The sequence below is a fragment of the Staurois parvus genome, unplaced genomic scaffold (assembly GCF_062004578.1).
Source record: "Staurois parvus isolate SC_StPar_1 unplaced genomic scaffold, SC_StPar_1.0 ptg001697l, whole genome shotgun sequence".
NCBI lineage: Eukaryota > Metazoa > Chordata > Amphibia > Anura > Ranidae > Staurois > Staurois parvus.
The window spans coordinates 133,490-156,528 of record NW_028319493.1 but is presented as its reverse complement, the minus strand read 5'-3'; the positions used below and the strand labels follow the sequence as shown (position 1 = coordinate 156,528).

General features: G+C 51.8%; 1 protein-coding gene and 1 long non-coding RNA gene across 2 annotated transcripts; one reads left to right on the top strand and one right to left on the bottom strand.

Moving 5' to 3' along the window:
- Positions 1 to 2,709: 2,709 nt before the first annotated feature.
- On the bottom strand, positions 2,710 to 22,474 carry LOC149434714 (E3 ubiquitin-protein ligase TRIM11-like). The gene is made up of 3 exons (XM_089663479.1): positions 22,386 to 22,474; positions 7,091 to 9,356; positions 2,710 to 3,141 (listed from the first exon to the last, which is right to left on the bottom strand). Exon 2 carries the CDS (start codon positions 9,352 to 9,354, stop codon positions 7,558 to 7,560), a length of 1,797 nt encoding a protein of 598 aa, XP_089519605.1. The 5' UTR covers positions 9,355 to 9,356; positions 22,386 to 22,474; the 3' UTR covers positions 2,710 to 3,141; positions 7,091 to 7,557.
- LOC149434715 (uncharacterized) lies at positions 3,632 to 5,529 on the top strand. Its single transcript, XR_016308644.1, has 2 exons — positions 3,632 to 5,151; positions 5,257 to 5,529. It is a non-coding gene; the product is annotated as an uncharacterized LOC149434715 (long non-coding RNA).
- Positions 22,475 to 23,039: the final 565 nt, after the last annotated feature.

Below are 23,039 nucleotides of genomic sequence, written 5' to 3'. Positions count from 1 at the left end.
TTTGGCCCTGTCCAGCTCTCCTAGAGGAACTGCCTGTCTCCTGGAATCTCCTCCATTCTCGAGACTGTGCTGGGAGACACAGCAAACCTTCTGGCAATGGTATGTATTGATGTGCCATCCTGGAGGAGTTGGACTGCCTGTGCAACCTCTGTAGGGTCCAGGTATGGCCTCATGCTACCAGTAGTGACACTGACCCGAGCCAAATGCAAAACGAGTGAAAACCAGTCAGAAAAGATGAGGAGGGAAAAATGTCAGTGGCCTCCACCTGTAAACCATTCCTGTTTTGGGGTTCATCTCATTGTTGCCCAGCTAGTGCACCTGTTGTTAATGTCATGAACACCAAAGCAGCTGAAACTGATGAACAACCCCCTCTGTGACTTACCTGACCAGATCCTCTGTGACTTACCTGACCAGATCCATATCCCAGGAGGTTCATGGACTTGATACTAGACTCGGATTACAAAGTCTTCCTTTCATTTTTTTGGAGCCGTGTATATGATGATGAATGGTATGTGGATATGAATGCTCTCTGGGAATTACAGTTACTGGAGGTGAAATGTCATCTCAATGAAAGACTTCCAAAAATGATGACTATCTGGTGTAACAGAAACCTTTTCCCTTCAAGAATTTCAATCATTTGTCACCTTTATACAAACATCAGCTATTTATTGAGAAGTATAGCGCCAACATCTTCCAAAGTGTGAGGACATACAGAGACTCCAACATCTTTCATAGTGTGAGGACATACAGAGGCCCCAACATCTTCCATAGTGTGAGGACATACAGAGGATCCAACATCTTCCATAGTGTGAGGACATACAGAGGCCCCAACATCTTCCATAGTGTGAGGACATACAGAGGATCCAACATCTTCCATAGTGTGAGGACATACAGAGGATCCAACATCTTCCATAGTGTGAGGACATACAGAGGCCCCAACATCTTCCATAGTGTGAGGACATACAGAGGCCCCAACATCTTCCATAGTGTGAGGACATACAGAGGCCCCAACATCTTCCATAGTGTGAGGACATACAGAGGCCCCAACATCTTCCATAGAGTGAGGACATACAGAGGCGCCAACATCTTCCATAGAGTGAGGACATACAGAGGCGCCAACATCTTCCATAGTGTGAGGACATACAGAGGCGCCAACATCTTCCATAGTGTGAGGACATACAGAGGCCCCAACATCTTCCATAGTGTGAGGACATACAGAGGCCCCAACATCTTGCATAGTGTGAGAACATACAGAGGCCCCAACATCTTCCATAGTGTGAGGACATACAGAGGCGCCAACATCTTCCATAGTGTGAGGACATACAGAGGCGCCAACATCTTCCATAGAGTGAGGACATACAGAGGCCCCAACATCTTCCATAGTGTGAGGACATACAGAGGCGCCAACATCTTCCATAGAGTGAGGACATACAGAGGATCCAACATCTTCCATAGTGTGAGAGCATACAGAGGATCCAACATCTTCCATAGAGTGAGGACATACAGAGGCGCCAACATCTTCCATAGTGTGAGGTCATACAGAGGAGGATCCAACATCTTCCAAAGTGTAAGGACATACAGAAGTTCCAACATCTTCCATAGTGTGAGGACATACAGAGGATCCAACATCTACCATAGTGTAAGGACATACAGAGGCTCCAACATCTTACATACTGTAAGGACATACAGAGGCCCCAACATCTTCCATAGTGTGAGGACATACTATGGAAGATGTTGGATCCTCTGTATGTCCTCACACTATGGAAGATGTTGGATCCTCTGTATGTCCTCACACTATGGAAGATGTTGGATCCTCTGTATGTCCTCACACTATGGAAGATGTTGGGACCTCTGTATATCCTTACAGTATGTAAGATGTTGGGGCCTCTGTATGTCCTTACACTATGTAAGATGTTGGAGCCTCTGTATGTCCTCACACTATGGTAGATGTTGGATCCTCTGTATGTCCTCACACTATGGTAGATGTTGGATCCTCTGTATGTCCTGGGATTGGCTAGATGTACCTGGGCTTAGCTAGATGTACCTGGGCTTGGCTAGATGTACCTGGGATTGGCTAGACATACCTGGGCTGGCCACTTCTCCACTGTTCGTAGATCGGCTCTTGCAGGTGTGACATTATATGGCAGGTAACCCCGTCTCTCCTCCCGGGGGCGCTCACGTATACCCATAGTCCTCTTTATGATGTCTCAGGTGAACTCATTACTAATTATTTGTTTTTGGCTTTGGTTTTTTTTTTTAAGCTATGTATTGACAAGGTGGTCATGGACCCTCATGTTTCCTGCTTGGTCCATGATTGGTCTTCTGTATGTCACATGAACTATGTAGCCAACCTTACCTATAATTCTCGTGTTTTCAAAGATTCTATAAGCATCGTTCCACTTTTCAATTTCCTTGACAATAAAAGTTGTTTGGATTGAAAAACATTTGCTGGGCTCTACAAGGATCATGGAGCTGCCAAGGTTCATGGAGCCAAAGAGGATCATGGTGGTTCCAGTAATACTCCAGTTGGTCCCATCATCCTATCTATATACAATCATTGACCAATATTCCTTAGACAGAGCTGAGGATTACCCCTTCCTAGGACTGTATTACCCCCCCCCAATCACCGCTGTGCCCATCAACTCTAGCCACACCCACCTTCACACTGCACATTAAAAAAAACAAAAATTAGTGGGGGATGGGCTGAAATTGGTTTATCATTTACACCTTTATTAATAGTCCCATTGGCTGTGACAGATCTCAATCCTCGGAGAAGAAGGTCACCAGCACGCCCAGGTTCTCCAATACGGGGCCAAAGCTTCAATAGGCAATCGCATAGTTACAGCACGAGCAACGTGAGAGCTGAGAATGTGGAATAGACTCCCTCCAGAGTTGGTTGTGGCCAGCTCAGGGATTGCTGGAGGAAAGTCCTGGATTCTTTCTTGGATACACAGAATATACCATTTATAGGGAAAGCTGATCCAGGGAATATCCGATTGCCTCTCGGAGGGTCAGGAAGGAATGTTTCCCCTCTAGGAGCACATTGGATCGTGCTTTGCTAGGATTTTTTGCCTTCCTCTGGATCTACTGTGGGTGTCGGATTATAACTTTTTTAGTGGTTGAACTGGATGCCAGACTAACCTAAGGTAACTGCGAACACTGTAAATCAACCGGTAAGATTTATAACTAAATTTGGACAACAATGGGGTGAAGTCAAGAAGGCCCTGGACTCCCATTGGCATCTACTAACTCAAAATCCGCAGATAGCGAGATTGGTAGGTGAGAGCCCCCACATGGTAGCAAAACGAACTCGGAATCTAAATGATATACTAGTACAATCAGAATTTCAGAGGGCACCACAAAGAAACTGGCTAACTAGGAGGACTGGGGTATATGGTATGTTTCCATGTGGCCACTGTCAGATTTGTCCATTTGTACATAAGTCCAATCAGTTCTTCAACAATGATAACTCTAGGATATTTCAAATACGAAGCTTTATTAACTGCTCTAGTAGTAAAATGATATACATGATAGAATGTCCATGTAAAAAGATATATATAGGTAAAACAAAAAGAAGCCTCAGGACTAGGATTGGCGAACATCTGAGAGATATTAGAAATGAAAATAGGAATGTAAGAAAGGGAGAAAAAGAGAACCCACTGGCACAACACTTTAAAGAAGTACATGGAGGCAAAACAGATGGTCTAAAAGTGAAAGGGATCTTTCTGCTGAATATTTCGGCTCGTCGGGGTGACTTTGACAAAGTCCTCCTACAAAAAGAAAAATTTTGGATTTATACCCTGGGGGCACTTGTCCCATTTGGACTAAATACAGAACTCAACTTTGGGGTGTTTTTGAAATAAATTCCCCTGAACTCTTCATATACCCTGAGCTATAATCTATATTGGGATAACATATATATGAATTAAATATGGACCTCTGTGGACAAAATATGAATCTAACTATGCAATCTTCTCTATTCCTCTTGGGTGGTGAGCATGATAATAATAGGACTGATATTCGAGATCCTGGTGGCTGGACCTGGTCTTGATGTTTCCCAGTGTGAACAAGAAATATGTTAATAATAATCTCCTCTTTATTATCCTCTTAGAAGATGATTTGATCTATAGCAATTAGGCTCCTCTTGTATACCCAGCAATCATTCTTTTAAAATTCAAGATATGTGTTTTAATTCACTTTGGATATTCTCAGTGTAGTGATATTCTTTCAACACAAGATGGCGAGGTGGAGACTCCTTGGTATGCAATTAGTGCACCATATAAGGCGAAGGATTGAAGTCCCCTCCCAGTTCTGACGAAGTCTGCGGTGATTGGCGGACGAAACGCGTCAACGTATTGACGTCACTACGCTCGGCGTCTTCACTGGGTGCGGCGCCCACGAGGCGGGAAGGAACGGCGGTGTCACAGCTCCCTGCTAGGAAGGCCCAAGACCCTCTGAGAACTACCACTGGGCTACTATTACAGCGGTTCGCAAACGGCAATCCCTCAGGGAAACATACCTTCCACCGGTGGCAAGTTATTTAAAGCTTACGGCTGTTGAGATTCATAGAGTCTATGTGGTGGTAATAGGGCATGTTGTATGGGCCTAATTTACCTTGTATATTCGGGGAATTTTTTGGAAACCCTCTTTGGAGGATAATCTACATATATATATATATACACGCTATCCTATTCAGGCATTTTTTGCTGTGACATAGCCACATCCTCATAAAACCGCAATAACCTTCTCTAATTGAGCAATTTTTGGAAACCCTGTATTGGGTATATTAAACTCAGGTATCTACGGCCTGCTATATGCTACATACACATTATATGTGTTTGGAATCCACGCACTGTGACTACCTGGCTCCTCACCCCCATATGCATTTTTGAAAAAGCATCAAGGACCTGATCCTATTTCAAGTCGACAGGAGTCTTCTTGATCTTTATTGATGGTAATATATCCACATTTTGTGTGTGTTTTGTTTTCGGGGTCACCTGATGCCTATGATTTATATATCCATCATTATCAATTTTTCTCTATATATATCCTCAGAATCATTTGGTACTGTGGACCTTGTTTTACTTGGGGTGGCTATCCAGGAAGTCCCTACACTTGAGAAGCGGGCATGATAGTCTCATTATTGAGAAGGTAATAGTAGTATCCATTGACTAATGTGGAGGGAGGCCTGGTGAATTCTGGATGTGAATTGGTTTTCATATTCCTATACATACATTATGTATTTTTGTGTTCCAGCTCTTACATTCCAGGAGGTCCCTGACATATATTGGGAACACATCTGTTGAACACATGGTTTACTCGAATTTAAGTGGGAAACCCACGGAAATCCAGGATAACTATCGCATCATTACACAACTCTGCCTTATATGGTGCTCTATTTGCTAAGATGACCCTAAACTGAAGACGCTAAGTGTTTTTTAACATGATTTTATTTTTTTCATATGTACACCGTGCTCATGTTTAACCTCCCTATGATCTATGTGATCAAATAAAGTATTGTTAAAAATTCTTTTGAATTCATATTACTCCGCGTGGATCATCTAGTAACCTTCTTTTTCAGGTAGGGGTGTTCTTGTCACACTACCATATTGTTTAGTATGTAGTCTTTGGGTTTTTGTATCCACACTTATACAAGTGAGTCGGAGATATGCTAATGACACCGGTAATTTGTGTCATTTTTGGTGGCCTGTTTTTGCTTTATTGTTGTGATTGGCTAGATGTACCTGGGCTTGGCTAGATGTACCTGGGCTTGGCTAGATGTACCTGGGCTTGGCTAGATGTACCTGGGCTTAGCTAGATGTACCTGGGCTTAGCCAGATGTACCTGGGCTTGGCCAGATGTACCTGGGCTTGGCCAGATGTACCTGGGCTTGGCCAGATGTACCTGGGCTTGGCCAGATGTACCTGGGCTTGGCTAGATGTACCTGGGCTTGGCTAGATGTACCTGGGATTGGCTAGATGTACCTGGGCTTAGCTAGATGTACCTGGGCTTGGCTAGATGTACCTGGGATTGGCTAGACATACCTGGGCTGGCCACTTCTCCACTGTTCGTAGATCGGCTCTTGCAGGTGTGACATTATATGGCAGGTAACCCCGTCTCTCCTCCCGGGGGCGCTCACGTATACCCATAGTCCTCTTTATGATGTCTCAGGTGAACTCATTACTAATTATTTGTTTTTGGCTTTGGTTTTTTTTTTTAAGCTATGTATTGACAAGGTGGTCATGGACCCTCATGTTTCCTGCTTGGTCCATGATTGGTCTTCTGTATGTCACATGAACTACGTAGCCAACCTTACCTATAATTCTCGTGTTTTCAAAGATTCTATAAGCATCGTTCCACTTTTCAATTTCCTTGACAATAAAAGTTGTTTGGATTGAAAAACATTTGCTGGGCTCTACAAGGATCATGGAGCTGCCAAGGTTCATGGAGCCAAAGAGGATCATGGTGGTTCCAGTAATACTCCAGTTGGTCCCATCATCCTATCTATATACAATCATTGACCAATATTCCTTAGACAGAGCTGAGGATTACCCCTTCCTAGGACTGTATTACCCCCCCCCCCCAATCACCGCTGTGCCCATCAACTCTAGCCACACCCACCTTCACACTGCACATTAAAAAAAACAAAAATGAGTGGGGGATGGGCTAAAATTGGTTTATCATTTACACCTTTATTAATAGTCCCATTGGCTGTGACAGATCTCAATCCTCGGAGAAAAAGGTCACCAGCACGCCCAGGTTCTCCAATACGGGGCCAAAGCTTCAATAGGCAATCGCATAGTTACAGCACGAGCAACGTGAGAGCTGAGAATGTGGAATAGACTCCCCCCAGAGGTGGGTGTGGCCAGCTCAGGGATTGCTGGAGGAAAGTCCTGGATTCTTTCTTGGATACACAGAATATAACTGGATATATCGGGAATATCCGATTGCCTCTCGGGGGGTCAGGAAGGAATTTGTTCCCTGCAGGAGCAAATTGGATCGTGCTTTGCTGGGTATTTGCCTTCCTCTGGATCAACTGTGGGTGTCGGATTAGAACTTTTTTAGTGGTTGAACTGGATGCCAGACTAACTATGGAAAGTTTCGGAGTCTCACAGGACCCCCTCTTTCAGGCGTGACGATATCAGTCCCCGCCCCCCCTGTACACCAACCAATAAATACACGATGAGCACCGGCTGTACTAGACGCGCCAATCACAGGTAGGAGCAATCTCAGAAACTAGGACAAAAATTTGGGGAAATAATTTTTTTCCTTTATGAAAGGTGTGAGTTCCAGGCCACTCGCCCCAAACTCAGCTGCACTACCAAGTGTGATATAGATCCAAAACCAGCATGCAGCCAGTGAAGTCTGTAAAAGCTGAACTCCTACATTATTCATAGTCCATGAGGAACTAGGTGGTGAAGATTGGGATAGACATGATAGGTCTGAATCTGAAAACTTCACAAAACAAACCAGCAGTGGCAGTTCCTGCCCCCCACTGTATGCTGTTGGTTGAGTATTCCACCAATCAGGTTCTCCGCCATGGTGTCACCAGATTTCTCACATCGGATTCCCCCCAGATATCTTTACACAACCATCTCCAACATATAGAATAGCATGGAGGGGCTCAGTGAAGGTGGTGGTGTAGGTGTGGAGGGGTCGGATCGGGTCACACGGATCATGAAACAAGATCTGCCCGGCCTCATAATCCAGATCGATCCGTATGCTGGCAATGGGGACGCTGCGATGTAATTGGCTCTTTTTTCTATCGTGTATCAATAAATACTGATTATCCCACCCCCACCTCTCCAAACCCCAGGACTTGTTACCTCCAATCAGTGACTGACCTTCTCTCCGGTCTATACTGGGGTAACACACCCCGACTATCCAGTCACCCGACCCCCCGACGTCCACTTCCCAGTGATGTCTCCCTGAGGAGAAGCTCCGAGTGCTCATCACCTGAGGATAATTCTGGAATCTCTCTGGGGTTTCGGGGAGGTTTTGGCTCTGATCTGACCAGGAGGCAGTCTTCCCGTCTTCTGATATATGGAGCCTGTTACCAGCTGTCCTTACATCCAGTAATATGTCTGCAAACACTGACCCTCCCGATGATTGCTGTACAGACCCAACATTTGGTCCTCCAGCCTGGTGGGGTGGGTCTTGTACCATGGAGGAGGGTTGGGGTTGTGGCCTGGATGGCTCAGCATTGACGCGAACTTTGCCCTTTGTTTTAGAATGTGGAGAGACATGTGTGCCTGTAGATTTCTGTACATTGACCCCAGACATGATATCAGATAGACCCGTGTGTAATATGTGTGAGATCCCCCCCACATCCACATCCCCTCCATCATGGAGGAGGTTCTCATGTCTCTCTCTGTCCTCATCATCTCCATCCTCAGTATCCCACAAGTCACCTGTGTCTGATTCCTGTAGGACCATCACTGGGTCCGTCGTGTTGCACAGCTTCTTAATGTGACGCACCTTCCTGGACAGCTTGCTCTTCTTTTTTTCCAGCTTCTGGATCACGTCAAGAAACGAGAGGGAGACCTGCTCTGCCTGCCCATGGATCTTATCCAGGACTCTCTGCTGCAGGTCTTTCAGCTTTTTCCTGAGGTCTCTGAACAGGGCAATGACCCTCTTTCTTTCCCCAGCTGCTTTCCCTTGTACTTTCTTCCTTTGTTCCTGCAGGTTCTGGACTGTTCTTTTGAGCATTTCTGACCTTGTCATCAGTTTTGGCAGACCTTTTCTCAGTTTCTTCTTCATCATCTCGGAAGCCTCATCCAGAGCCTCCACCTGGTGTCCCCGATGTTCTCCAACCAAAATACAGGAGCCACAGATACAGGTGGAGTCCACAGCGCAGTAATACTTCAGTAGTTCCCTATGGACGGAACATTTTCGGCTCTGCAGGGAAGTGGTGGGGTCACACAAGACGTGTTCTGCTGACTTGCTGTGGACTCTCAGGTGGTTGTCACACAGAGAAGCTTCACACATCAGACAGGATTTCACAGCCGGTACAGGAGTGTGAATACAGTAGGTACAGGAGATCCCGATGTCCTGGTCTGGATGGGTAGACTGGAAGTTCTCCACTATGTTACGTAGTTTCTCCTGATCTGGCTGAGCTTCCTGTATGTTATCCACTAGATGACCCAGTGTTATGTTCTCCTGCACTGCAGGCCGCTCATGGAACTCTTCTCTGCATTCAGGACAGGAATAACCTCCAGTCTCCGCCGGAGTATCCAACACACGGCCAATACAGTCCCGGCAGAAGTTGTGTCCACATTTCAGGGTTACCGGATCCGTAGAAATGTTCAGACAGACGGAACATTCCAGCTCATTCCTCACGTCAGTAGACGCCATCGCTGAAAGCAGAAGAGAGATATTTGAAAGTTAAACTCTGACAACCGGGAACCAGGATGGCCAGTTCTGTACATGAGGCGGAGACTTGTATTCATGAGAATCCTCATACGGAGGTACTGAAGTAACCCTTCGCTCACCGCTAGACACGCCATTACCTGATTCTAACAAACGTTTCCCAGGAAGCCTCTAGGGTGGTCACATGACAATACAATACGGTAAAAGCTTCTCAGAGGCTCCCAATCCTCAGTACTGACAAATGGTGAACTGAGAGGCCTGAGAAGCAATATTCCCAGGGGGGGGGTCCTTCTGGAGGAGTTACCAGATAACTTGTGTTTCCCCAAGTCACCCTCCAGGACAGTCACGTGGCAGATAAAGATGTATACCTAGAGAGGGGACACTCTTGGAAGGATGGAAGGTCAACTTTAATCTTTAGCAGAGGTGCTTGGACGTGACCAGGTGGCTTCTTTGCTGGATAGTGGCCATTTGTCCTCTCAGCCGAGGAGATAGAAACCGACCACGTGGAATAAGCAGGTGTAGGGCAGGTGTAATCTGCTTGCTCCATTGTAGGTTTCGCTCAACTGGTGCGGTGTCACAGCTGGAGAGGAAGTCAGGAGAAACCTGGTTTATGGGCAGCGTTCCAGTTGGCTAAGCTGCAAACAGGTGCGAGGGTACCTGGCTTCGCACTGGAGCTCCACTTTAGATGGGAAATGTGAGCTCCACTCTAGATGGGAAAGGCGCCCTACCCGGCCAACTGCGTCAAAGCCAACCCTTCCCCGGCCAACTGCGTCAAAGCCATCCCTTCCACGGCCGACTGCGCCAAGGCCAGCCCTTCCCCGGCTGACTGCGCCACGGCCAGCCCTTCCCCGGCCAACCTCGCCAAAGCCAGCCCTCCCCCGGCCAAGTGCGACAGCCCTTCCCGGCCGACTGCGTCAAAGCCAACCCTCCCCCAGCCGACCGTGCCAAAGCCAGCCCTCCCCGGCCAAGTACGCCAGCGCCAGCCCTTCCCGGCTGACTGCGTCAAAGCCAACCCTCCCCCAGCCAAGTGCGCCAGCCCTTCCTGGCCGACTGCGTCAAAGCCAACCCTCCCCCGGCCGACCGTGCCAAAGCCAGCCCTCCCCGGCCAAGTACGCCAGCGCCAGCCCTTCCCGGCTGACTGCGTCAAAGCCAACCCTCCCCCGGCCAAATGCGCCAGCCCTTTCCGGCCGACTGCGTCAAAGCCAACCCTCCCCCGGCCAAGTGCGCCAGCCCTTCCCGGCCGACTGCGTCAAAGCCAACCCTCCCCCGGCCGACCGTGCCAAAGCCAGCCCTCCCCGGCCAAGTACGCCAGCGCCAGCCCTTCCCGGCTGACTGCGTCAAAGCCAACCCTCCCCCGGCCAACCAAGCCAAAGCCAGCCCTCCCCGGCCAAGTACGCCAGCGCCAGCCCTTCCCGGCTGACTGCGTCAAAGCCAACCCTCCCCCAGCCAAGTGCGCCAGCCCTTCCTGGCCGACTGCGTCAAAGCCAACCCTCCCCCGGCCGACCGTGCCAAAGCCAGCCCTCCCCGGCCAAGTATGCCAGCGCCAGCCCTTCCCGGCTGACTGCGTCAAAGCCAACCCTCCCCCGGCCAAGTGCGCCAGCCCTTCCCGGCCGACCGTGCCAAAGCCAGCCCTCCCCCAGCCAAGTACGCCAGCGCCAGCCCTTCCCGGCCGACTGCGTCAAAGCCAACCCTCCCCCGGCCAACCAAGCCAAAGCCAGCCCTCCCCCGGCCGACTGCGTCAAAGCCAACCCTCCCTGGCCAACCAAGCCAAAGCCAGCTCTCCTGACTCGAGTGTTTCCCTTACCAACGTGATTAAAAAAATCAACTACATAATAAAGACAAAATTAAAGCCTCCCCATCCCTCCCCCCCCGTGCTCATGCGCAAATGCGAACACGCATGTAGGTTGTGCACACATATGTAAATGGCGATCGCACCACACGTGAGGTATCGCCGTCAGAGATCAATCATTCTAACAGCAGCCTTCCCGTGTAACTCTGAACGGGTAACTCAGGTGTATATAGCGCCCCCTACAGAGAATTCTAAATGCCGTAGTTTGTCACCATCCCACGGGCGTAGGCAGCTTTAAACACGTTTGGCGCCTATTTTCTCGCCGTAAAAATCATCTTTTATATTTTATCAAAAATATTGGGTATTCTGCGGTGTTTTGGTGCACTAAAATTCATGAAAGTGCATTTGAAAAACCGCCACGCAAATACCGTACGACAAACACACGTGGAACACCCACCCTTTTATTCTCCAGGGCCTCTGCTAAGCCACCAATTCTGTCCTCTCTCTCCTACGGGGAAAAATTATTTTTTTGCTACAATATTATTTAGAACCCCCAAACACTAGAACATTCTTTTTTTTGACCCCTCCTGAGGATTTACCGCCCCCTGTTAATGACCACGCCTTTTTTTGCTATTTGGCGCTGCACTATTTCAACTGACAATTGCTGCGCCCAAACAAAATGTATGTCCTTTCTTTCACACAAATAGAGCTTTCTTTCCATGGCATTTGATCACCTGTGGTTGCATAAGTGTTCACACCCTTGCACTCATTCTTTGGTGAAGCCCCTTTTGATGTGATTCTGGCACTCAGTCCTTTTGGGGAGGAGCCTATCAGCACAGCACATCCTGACTCGGCAATATTTGCCCGCTCTTCCAAATCTGTCAGATTGTGTGTCATCTCCTGCGCACAGCCCTCTTCAGATCCCCCCCACAGATCTTCCATCGGGTTCAGGTCTGAGCTCTGGCTGGACCATTCCAGAACTTTCCTCTTTTTCTGGTGAAGCCATCCCTTTGTGGATTTGGATGGATGCTTTGGGTGGTGGTCATGCTGGAAGGTGAAGCTCCTCTATGTTCAGCTTTCTAGCAGAAGCCGGAAGGTTTTGTGCCGATATTGACTGGGATTTGGGACCGTTCAGAATTCCCTCCACCTTGACTAAGGCCCCAGTTCCAGCTGAAGGAAAACAGACCCAATGCATGATGCTGCCACCACCATGCTTCACAGTGGGTATGGTGTTCTGGTGATGGGCAGTGTTGTTTTTGCGCCAAACATATCTTTTGAAATTATGGCCACAAAGTCCATCCTTGGTGTCCTCAGACCAGAACATTTCCCTCATGCTTCTGGGAGACTTCAGATGGGTTTCTGCAGAATGTAGCCGGGCTTGGATGGTTTCCTTCATAAGAAAAGTCTTCCACTCTCCCCCATCGCCCAACATATGAAGAACACGGAGATTGGAGTCACATGGACCACACAGCCAGAACTTGCCAGATATTCCTGCAGCTCCTTTCATGTTGCTGTAGGCCTCTTGGCCGCCTTCCAGACCAGTTTTTTTCTCGACTTTTCATCCATTTTGGAGGGACGTCCAGTTCTTGGTGATGTCACTGTTGGTGAGGTCCCTGTCGGTGATGTCACTGTTGGTGAGGTCCCTGTCGGTGATGTCACTGTCGGTGAGGTCCCTGTCGGTGAGGTCCCTGTCGGTGAGGTCCCTGTTGGTGATGTCACTGTTGGTGAGGTCCCTGTTGGTGATGTCACTGTCGGTGAGGTCCCTGTCGGTGAGGTCCCTGTCGGTGATGTCACTGTTGGTGAGGTCCCTGTCGGTGATGTCACTGTCGGTGAGGTCCCTGTCGGTGATGTCACTGTTGGTGAGGTCCCTGTTGGTGAGGTCCCTGTCGGTGATGTCACTGTTGGTGAGGTCCCTGTTGGTGAGGTCCCTGTCGGTGATGTCACTGTTGGTGAGGTCCCTGTTGGTGAGGTCCCTGTCGGTGATGTCCCTGTCGGTGAGGTCCCTGTTGGTGAGGTCCCTGTCGGTGAGGTCCCTGTCGGTGATGTCACTGTCGGTGAGGTCCCTGTCGGTGATGTCACTGTCGGTGAGGTCCCTGTCGGTGATGTCACTGTTGGTGAGGTCCCTGTTGGTGAGGTCCCTGTCGGTGATGTCACTGTTGGTGAGGTCCCTGTCGGTGATGTCACTGTTGGTGAGGTCCCTGTTGGTGAGGTCCTTGTTGGTGAGGTCCCTGTCGGTGATGTCACTGTCGGTGAGGTCCCTGTCGGTGAGGTCCCTGTCGGTGAGGTCCCTGTTGGTGAGGTCCCTGTCGGTGAGGTCACTGTCGGTGAGGTCCCTGTTGCGCCATATTTCCTCACGTTGATGATGACGGTCCTCACCGTGTTCCATGGGACATCTAATGCCTTGGCCATTCTTCTCCCCGTCTCCTGACTGATACTTTGTAACAATGAAATCCCTCTGATGCTTTGGAAGCTCTCTGCAGACCATGGCTTTTGCTGTAGGATGCGACTAAGAAAATGTCAGGAAAAACCACCAATATGGAAGAAAAATATATTCGAAATATATTTTTAAAATATCCTTCCCAAATATATGGTAATATAAATTTTTAAAATATATTTCAAGTATTTAATATAAAACTATTTTGGCCATATTCAATATAGTTAAAAATAAATACAATTTATATATAAATAATATTTTTCAGATATTTTGGAATAAAAAATCGTATTTCAACATTATATATATAAAATATATATAATATAGATCACGTCGAAATGTGTTTTTTATTACAAAATATATGAAAAATAATGTTAAATACATTTCAAATATACTGCATGTCCTTAAAAATACAAATCGACATTTTTGGAACGTATTTACTAATAGATGTAGAAATGATTCTTTTTATATGTTAAAAAAAAAAATCTGAAGAATATATTTTAAAAAAATATATTTAAAAAAATATTTTTCATATATTTTATAATATATAAAAAAACGCATTTCCACATGCAGTATATATATATATATATTGTAGAATTTCAAATATATTTTTCTTCCATGTGGGCGACGAGAACAGCTGAACTGTATTTGGGGTCACATGATGGCGGGCGAGTACTGACTCCTATGTCACATGATTGTGGATGTGATTGCTTCATTCTGAACACAGTGACATCCCCAGTTATAGGAGGGTGTGAACACTTATGCAACCACACTATTTTAGTTTTTAGGTTTACAGTTTGTTGTTCAGCCGAGTTGTACAATTTCTGGGTCACATTAAAGGTGAAAAGAGTTCTGAAATGATTTATCTTTGTCTCAGATTTTTACATCGCAGAAACCTGCCAGTTTACTGGGGGGGGGGGGGGGTGAAGACTTTTTATATCCACAGTAGATACTGCGATTTATGCCATTTTTTTTGCTATATGGCGCTGCGCTAGTTTCACTGACAATTGCGCGGTCGTGCAGCGCTGTACATAACATTTACATCCTTTTTTTCGCACAAATAGATATTTCTTTCGGGGGGTATTTGATCGCGGTGCGCTTTTTAGTTTTCCTGATCCTGCCAACACTGCGGCTTTGTGTGCCAGGTACAAGTGATGGCGACCTACTGACACTGCACGTGCTGGGGGAGGGGGGGTAAGCGTAGGGGCTAAACGCAGGTGCCGGGGTTGATCCCGCGAACGCTGCGTTTCTGGGGACGCTATACTAATGTGAACACTGGATCTGATGACAGATATTGGTCCGTTCAGACACTATACTAGCAATGGAGGATTATTGTATGAGCGTCTTCCTGGCAATCAAGGGGTTAAATGTGAGGAGTGGTGTACTGACGGGCAATCTGACGCTAATACAGAGATCAGCAAAAAATCTGTACATTGTACTAGTGACACCGAGGACAGGGCAGTGAGGGGGGATAACAAGGGGGGGGGGGGGTCAAGGGGTTAAATGTGACGGCGGGTGTCCTGTGTCTGTGGGCTGCTTTGTACTCACATCTGTGTTGACTCTTCTCTCCCCGGGACGGAACGTGCGCAGGGAGATTTCATCATTTCCTGTCCTGTGTAACTGCCAACCCAGGACCGATCGTCTGACTTGGGCCGGACCGGGACCGATCCTCCGACTTGGGCCGGACCGGGACCGATCCTCCGACTTGGGCCGGACCGGGACCGATCCTCCGACTTGGGCCGGACCGGGACCGATCCTCCGACTTGGGCCGGACCGGGACCGATCCTCCGACTTGGGCCGGACCGGGACCGATCCTCCGACTTGGGCCGGACCGGGACCGATCCTCCGACTTGGGCCGGACCGGGACCGATCCTCCGACTTGGGCCGGACCGGGACCGATCCTCCGACTTGGGCCGGACCGGGACCGATCCTCCGACTTAAGCCGGACCGGGACCGATCCTCCGACTTGGGCCGGACATCACTGTCCTAAATCGGATGATCGATCCCTCGGGGATCAGATCGGGGCACTTGTGGGTCGATGTGGCGCTCCCCCCACCAATACCGCAGCAGCGTGAATCACTTCTATATACACAATTTTGCACACAGGGGGGCGCCATGCAGCAGTAAATGTACTGTGGGCGGTCCTTAGGCCCTAGAGAATAAAATGGCGGCTGTTGCGACTTTTGTTTTTTGTGCGGCAGTTTTTTCAAACAATTATTTTTTTTGTTAAATAAAAAAAACGACACGAATGAATTTTAATGCACAAAAACCATCAGAATCCCCAAATGTCCGGGAAGATATAAGAAGATGACGTCACGCCGAGTACACAGACACCAAACATGTCACGCTGCCAATAAATTACGCACACCCGTGGAATGGTGGCAAACTGCGGCACCTCAAAGTCTCCACCGGCCTTGCTTTAAGGGCCTTTATGGGTTACCAGGTTTGAGTCACATGAGACGTGTGTGTGGGGGGGGGGGGAAATCACATGAGAGGTGTGGGGGGGATCACACGAGAGGTGTGGGGGGGGGGGGGGAAATCACACGGGGGTGTGGGGGGGGGGCTAAATCACATGAGAGGTGTGTGTGTGGGGGGGGGTCACACGAGAGGTGTAGGGGAAAAAAAAAAAACACAGGGGGTGTGGGGGGGGGTAAATCACGCGGGAGGTGCGGGGGGGGGGGGGGAGAATCACGCGGGAGGTGTGGGGGGGGAGGAAAATCACACGGGAGGTGTGTGGGGGGGGGGAAAAAATCACACAAGAGGTGTGGGGGGATCACACGGGAGGTGTGGGGGGGAGAAAGCAAAAAAAAAAAAAAATCACACGGGAGGTGTGGTGGGGAAAATCACACGGGAGGTGTGGGGGGGGGGGGGAAATCACACGGGAGGTGTGGGGGGGGGGAAAATCACACGGGAGGTGTGGGGGGGGGGGGGAAATCACACGGGAGGTGTGGGGGGGGGGGAAAATCACACGGGAGGTGTGTGGGGGGGAAAATCACACGGGAGGTTGTGGGGGGGGGGAAAAAATAAAAACACACGGGAGGTGTGGGGGGGGGGGGAAATCACACGGGAGGTGTGGGGGGGGGGGGGGAAAAAATCACACGGGAGGTGTGGGGGGGGGGAAAAAAAATCACACGGGAGGTGTGGGGGGGGGGGAAAAAAATCACACGGGAGGTGTGGGGGGGGGGAAATCACACGGGAGGTGTGGGGGGGGGGGAAATCACACGGGAGGTGTGGGGGGGGGAAATCACACGGGAGGTGTGGGGGGGGGAAATCACACGGGAGGTGCGGGGGGGGGGGAGAATCACGCGGGAGGTGTGGGGGGGGGAGGAAAATCACACGGGAGGTGTGTGGGGGGGGGGGGAAAATCACACAAGAGGTGTGGGGGGATCACACGGGAGGTGTGGGGGGGAGAAAGCAAAAAAAAAAAAATCACACGGGAGGTGTGGTGGGGAAAATCACACGGGAGGTGTGGGGGGGGGGGGAAATCACACGGGAGGTGTGGGGGGGGGGGAAATCACACGGGAGGTGTGGGGGGGGGGGGGAAATCACACGGGAGGTGTGGGGGGGGGGAAATCACACGGGAGGTTGTGGGGGGGGGGAAAAAAAACAAAAACACACGGGAGGTGTGGGGGGGGGGAAATCACACGGGAGGTGTGGGGGGGGGGGGGAAAAACAAAATCACACGGGAGGTGTGTGGGGGGGGGGATCACACGGGAGGTGTGGGGGGGAAAAAAAAAATCACACGGGAGGTGTGGGGAGAAAAAAAAAAAAATCACACGGGAGGTGTGGGGGGGGGGGGGGGAATCACACGGGAGGTGTGGGGGGGGGGGGGAAATCACACGGGAGGTGTGGGGGGGGGGAAATCACACGGGAGGTGTGGGGGGGGGGAAATCACACGGGAGGTGTAAGGGGATCACATGGGAGGTGTGGGGGGATTACCACTCTCATGTTCGCGATGATACCTCACGCGTGATGTGATCTCTGCTGACATACATGTGCGCAACCTACGTATGCGTTCGCCTCTGCGATGGGACGGGGGAGGGGCTTTACTTGTTTTTGTTTTTACGCTGCCCTTTAATTTTTTTGATCACTTTTATTGTGAAGACGGAAGCAGCCGGATGAATTCTGCAGAGTTTACAGATCTACTGTCAGCCCAGATTCAGCCAAATGCAGCAAAGCTGATTGGACGGCTTCACAGTACAGATGGATAATGATCCAAACACACTGCAAGAGCAACCCAGGAGGAAGGAAAAGAAGTGGAATATTCTGCAATGGCCAAGTCACCTGACCCCAACCCCACTGAGCAAAACTAGAGGCAGAAACACCCACAAAGAACAACTGAAGACACCGGCAGGTAGAGCCTGACAGAGAATCAGACAGGAGGAAACCCAGACTTTGGTCATGTCCATGGGTGCCAGACTTCAGGCAAAGCATCCATCCATGTCTCCATCCATCCATCCATCCATGTCTCCATCCATCCCTCCATCCATCCATGTCTCCATCCATCCACGTCTCCATCCATCCACGTCTCCATCCATCCATCCACGTCTCCATCCATCCCTCCATCCCCGTCTCCATCCCCCCACATCTCCCTCCATCCATCCACGTCTCCCTCCATCCATCCATGTCTCCATCCATCCCTCCATCCCTGTCTCCATCCATCCATGTCTCCATCCATCTATCCACATCTCCATCCATCCATGTCTCCATCCATCCATCCATGTCTCCATCCATCCATCCATGTCTCCATCACCGTCTCCATCCCCCCATCCATGTCTCCATCCGTCCACGTCTCCCTCCATCCGTCCACGTCTCCCTCCATCCATCCACGTCTCCATCCATCCATCCACGTCTCCATCCATCCACGTCTCCATCCATCCACGTCTCCATCCATCCATCCACGTCTCCATCCATCCACGTCTCCATCCATCCACGTCTCCATCCATCCATCCACGTCTCCATCCATCCCTCCATCCACGTCTCCATCCAGGTCTCCATTCATCCATGTGCTTAGCTGGAAAGCCCCTCCTCTTCCCATGTAGACTCCTAGGATGGATGACATCATTTTGGCCTAGACCAGACACCAGGAAGTGACTGAAGAAATGTAAAGACCAGGAAATGCCCCCCTCCCCCATTGATGAGGGCAGGATGGGGATCCCCGGAGTTCATGATGAGGGAGGAACAAAGTTCACAGGCGCTGGGACCACCACCAGGGCCACAGATGGCGGACTGAGGGACCCCCTGCGTGTTCTGTCCTCCCCGACAGCAGCTAAACCTCCCCTCCCCCCAAAATTTTACTGGGATAACCCATCCCCCGACCCATCCGCAGGGCCACACTGAGTGCAGCACATCCCAGAACTTACAACCTCCTCCATCCGAGGTCCCAGCAGGACCAACACATGGGGAACATTACCAGGACCCCCAAAGAAGAAGGGGGCACCCCGATATTACTGTCCGGAACATGGAGCATCGGGGCAAAGAAACCAGAACAATGGACTGGACCCAAATTATCTGCTGGTTCAACTGGGTGGACCATCCAACCAGAAGGACCGGACCCGACCATCCAACCAGAAGGACCCGACCCGACCATCCAACCAGAAGGACCGAACCCGGCCATCCAACCAGAAGGACCCGACCATCCAACCAGAAGGACCCGACCATCCAACCAGAAGGACCCGGCCATCCAATCAGAAGGACCGGACCCGACCCGGCCATCCAACCAGAAGGACCGGACCCGACCCGGCCATCCAAGCAGAAGGACCGGACCCGACCCGGCCATCCAAGCAGAAGGACCGGACCCGACCCGGCCATCCAACCAGAAGGACCGGACCCGACCCGGCCATCCAACCAGAAGGACCGGACCCGACCCGGCCATCCAACCAGAAGGACCGGACCCGACCCGGCCATCCAACCAGAAGGACCGGACCCGACCCGGCCATCCAACCAGAAGGACCGGACCCGACCCGGCCATCCAACCAGAAGGATCGGACCCGACCCGGCCATCCAACCAGAAGGACCGGACCCGACCCGGCCATCCAACCAGAAGGACCGGACCCGACCCGGCCATCCAACCAGAAGGACCGGACCCGACCCGGCCATCCAACCAGAAGGACCGGACCCGACCCGGCCATCCAACCAGAAGGACCGGACCCGACCCGGCCATCCAACCAGAAGGACCGGACCCGACCCGGCCATCCAACCAGAAGGACCGGACCCGACCCGGCCATCCAACCAGAAGGACCGGACCCGACCCGACCATCCAACCAGAAGGACCGGACCCGACCCGGCCATCCAACCAGAAGGACCGGACCCGACCCGGCCATCCAACCAGAAGGACCGGACCCGACCCGGCCATCCAACCAGAAGGACCGGACCCGACCCGGCCATCCAACCAGAAGGACCGGACCCGACCCGACCATCCAACCAGAAGGACCGGACCCGACCCGGCCATCCAACCAGAAGGACCGGACCCGACCCGGCCATCCAACCAGAAGGACCGGACCCGACCCGACCATCCAACCAGAAGGACCGGACCCGACCCGGCCATCCAACCAGAAGGACCGGACCCGACCCGGCCATCCAACCAGAAGGACCGGACCCGACCCGACCATCCAACCAGAAGGACCGGACCCGACCCGACCATCCAGCCAGAAGACCGGACCCGACCCGGCCATCCAGCCAGAAGGACCCGACCCGACCATCCAGCCAGAAGGACCCGACCCGACCATCCACCCAGAAGGACCCGACCCGACCATCCAGCCAGAAGGACCCGACCCGACCATCCAGCCAGAAGGACCCGACCCAACCATCCAGCCAGAAGGACCCGACCCGACCATCCAACCAGAAAGACCCGACCCGACCATCCAACCAGAAGGACCCGACCATCCAACCAGAAGGACCCGACCCGACCATCCAACCAGAAGGACCCGGCTATCCAACCAGAAGGACCCGGCCATCCAAGCAGAAGGACCGGACCCGACCCGGCCATCCAAGCAGAAGGACCGGACCCGACCCGGCCATCCAAGCAGAAGGACCGGACCCGACCCGGCCATCCAAGCAGAAGGACCGGACCCGACCCGGCCATCCAAGCAGAAGGACCGGACCCGACCCGGCCATCCAACCAGAAGGACCGGACCCGACCCGGCCATCCAACCAGAAGGACCGGACCCGACCCGGCCATCCAACCAGAAGGACCGGACCCGACCCGGCCATCCAACCAGAAGGATCGGACCCGACCCGGCCATCCAACCAGAAGGACCGGACCCGACCCGGCCATCCAACCAGAAGGACCGGACCCGACCCGGCCATCCAACCAGAAGGACCGGACCCGACCCGGCCATCCAACCAGAAGGACCGGACCCGACCCGGCCATCCAACCAGAAGGACCGGACCCGACCCGGCCATCCAACCAGAAGGACCGGACCCGACCCGGCCATCCAACCAGAAGGACCGGACCCGACCCGGCCATCCAACCAGAAGGACCGGACCCGACCCGACCATCCAACCAGAAGGACCGGACCCGACCCGGCCATCCAACCAGAAGGACCGGACCCGACCCGGCCATCCAACCAGAAGGACCGGACCCGACCCGACCATCCAACCAGAAGGACCGGACCCGACCCGACCATCCAGCCAGAAGACCGGACCCGACCCGGCCATCCAACCAGAAGGACCGGACCCGACCCGGCCATCCAGCCAGAAGGACCCGACCCGACCATCCAGCCAGAAGGACCCGACCCGACCATCCACCCAGAAGGACCCGACCCGACCATCCAGCCAGAAGGACCCGACCCGACCATCCAGCCAGAAGGACCCGACCCGACCATCCAGCCAGATGGACCCGACCCGACCATCCAGCCAGAAAGACCCGACCCGACCATCCAACCAGAAGGACCCGACCATCCAACCAGAAGGACCCGACCCGACCATCCAACCAGAAGGACCCGGCTATCCAACCAGAAGGACCCGGCCATCCAACCAGAAGGACCGGACCCGACCATCCAACCAGAAGGACCGCACCCGACCATCCAACCAGAAGGACCGCACCCGACCATCCAACCAGAAGGACCGCACCCGACCATTCAACCAGAAGGACCGCACCCGACCATCCAACCAGAAGGACCCAGCCATCCAACCAGAAGGACCCGGCCATCCAACCAGAAGGACCCGACCATCCAACCAGAAGGACCGGACCCGACCATCCAACCAGAAGGACCCGACCATCCAACCAGAAGGACCCGACCATCCAACCAGAAGGACCCGACCATCCAACCAGAAGGACCCGGCCATCCAACCAGAAGGACCCGGCCATCCAACCAGAAGGACCGAACCCGGCCATCAAACCAGAAGGACCGAACCCGGCCATCCAACCAGAAGGACCGAACCCGGCCATCCAACCAGAAGGACCGAACCCGGCCATCCAACCAGAAGGACCCAACCAGACCATCCAACCAGAAAGGCCCAACCAGACCATCCAACCAGAAGGACCCAACCAGACCATCCAACCAGAAAGGCCCAACCAGACCATCCAACCAGAAGGACCCAACCAGACCATCCAAACAGAAGGACCCGGCCATCCAACCAGAAGGATCCAACCAGAAGGACCGGACCCGGTCATCCAACCAGAAAGACCCGACCCGGCCATCCAACCAGAAGGACCAGACCCGACCATCCAACCAGAAGGACCAGACCCGACCATCCAACCAGAAGGACCTGGCCATCCAACCAGAAGGATCATGTGACTGTGCGGGAAAAGTTCAAACCTCAGAAGCTGGAATTGTCCTCCATAATACCCACCTATCAGAAGAAGAGGCCAGCCTCCTATCAATGTTCCTCCTCACACGTGCTCCTCAAAATGGAGTCTGACCTCCCACAATGAACCTGTGACTCCAGAGTGAGGCATGATGGGAGGACAGGAGCCTGACATGGGACAAAACACCGGAGAGGAGGAATCTGCAGAGCGGACACTAGAGGGAGCTCAACACACCAAAAATGACCACAGAGCCTCAGTCATTCCCCATACTGGAGGCCGGAGATATTATATACTGGAGGCCGGAGATATCATATACTGGAGGCCGGAGATATTATATATTATATACTGGAGGCCGGAGATATTATATACTGGAGGCCGGACCCTCCTGCGATGATCGGGTGGGTCGCTGCAAATCGTTGGACACTAAATACGTTCGTCCACAAAATCGCTGCTTCTGATTGAGTCTCATCACAACCTCGGCGTTTTCTGTCCCTCGCAGTGCTGGAGACGCACTTTGTCCTCCATCACAGACCCAGAATAAAGAGGCCACTGAGCTCAGCTACACTCACAGCGACTGCAACACGCATGACAGCGACTTCAACACGCATGACAGCGACTTCAACACGCATGACAGCGACTGCAACACGCATGACAGTGACTTCAACACGCATGACAGCGACTGCAACACGCATGACAGC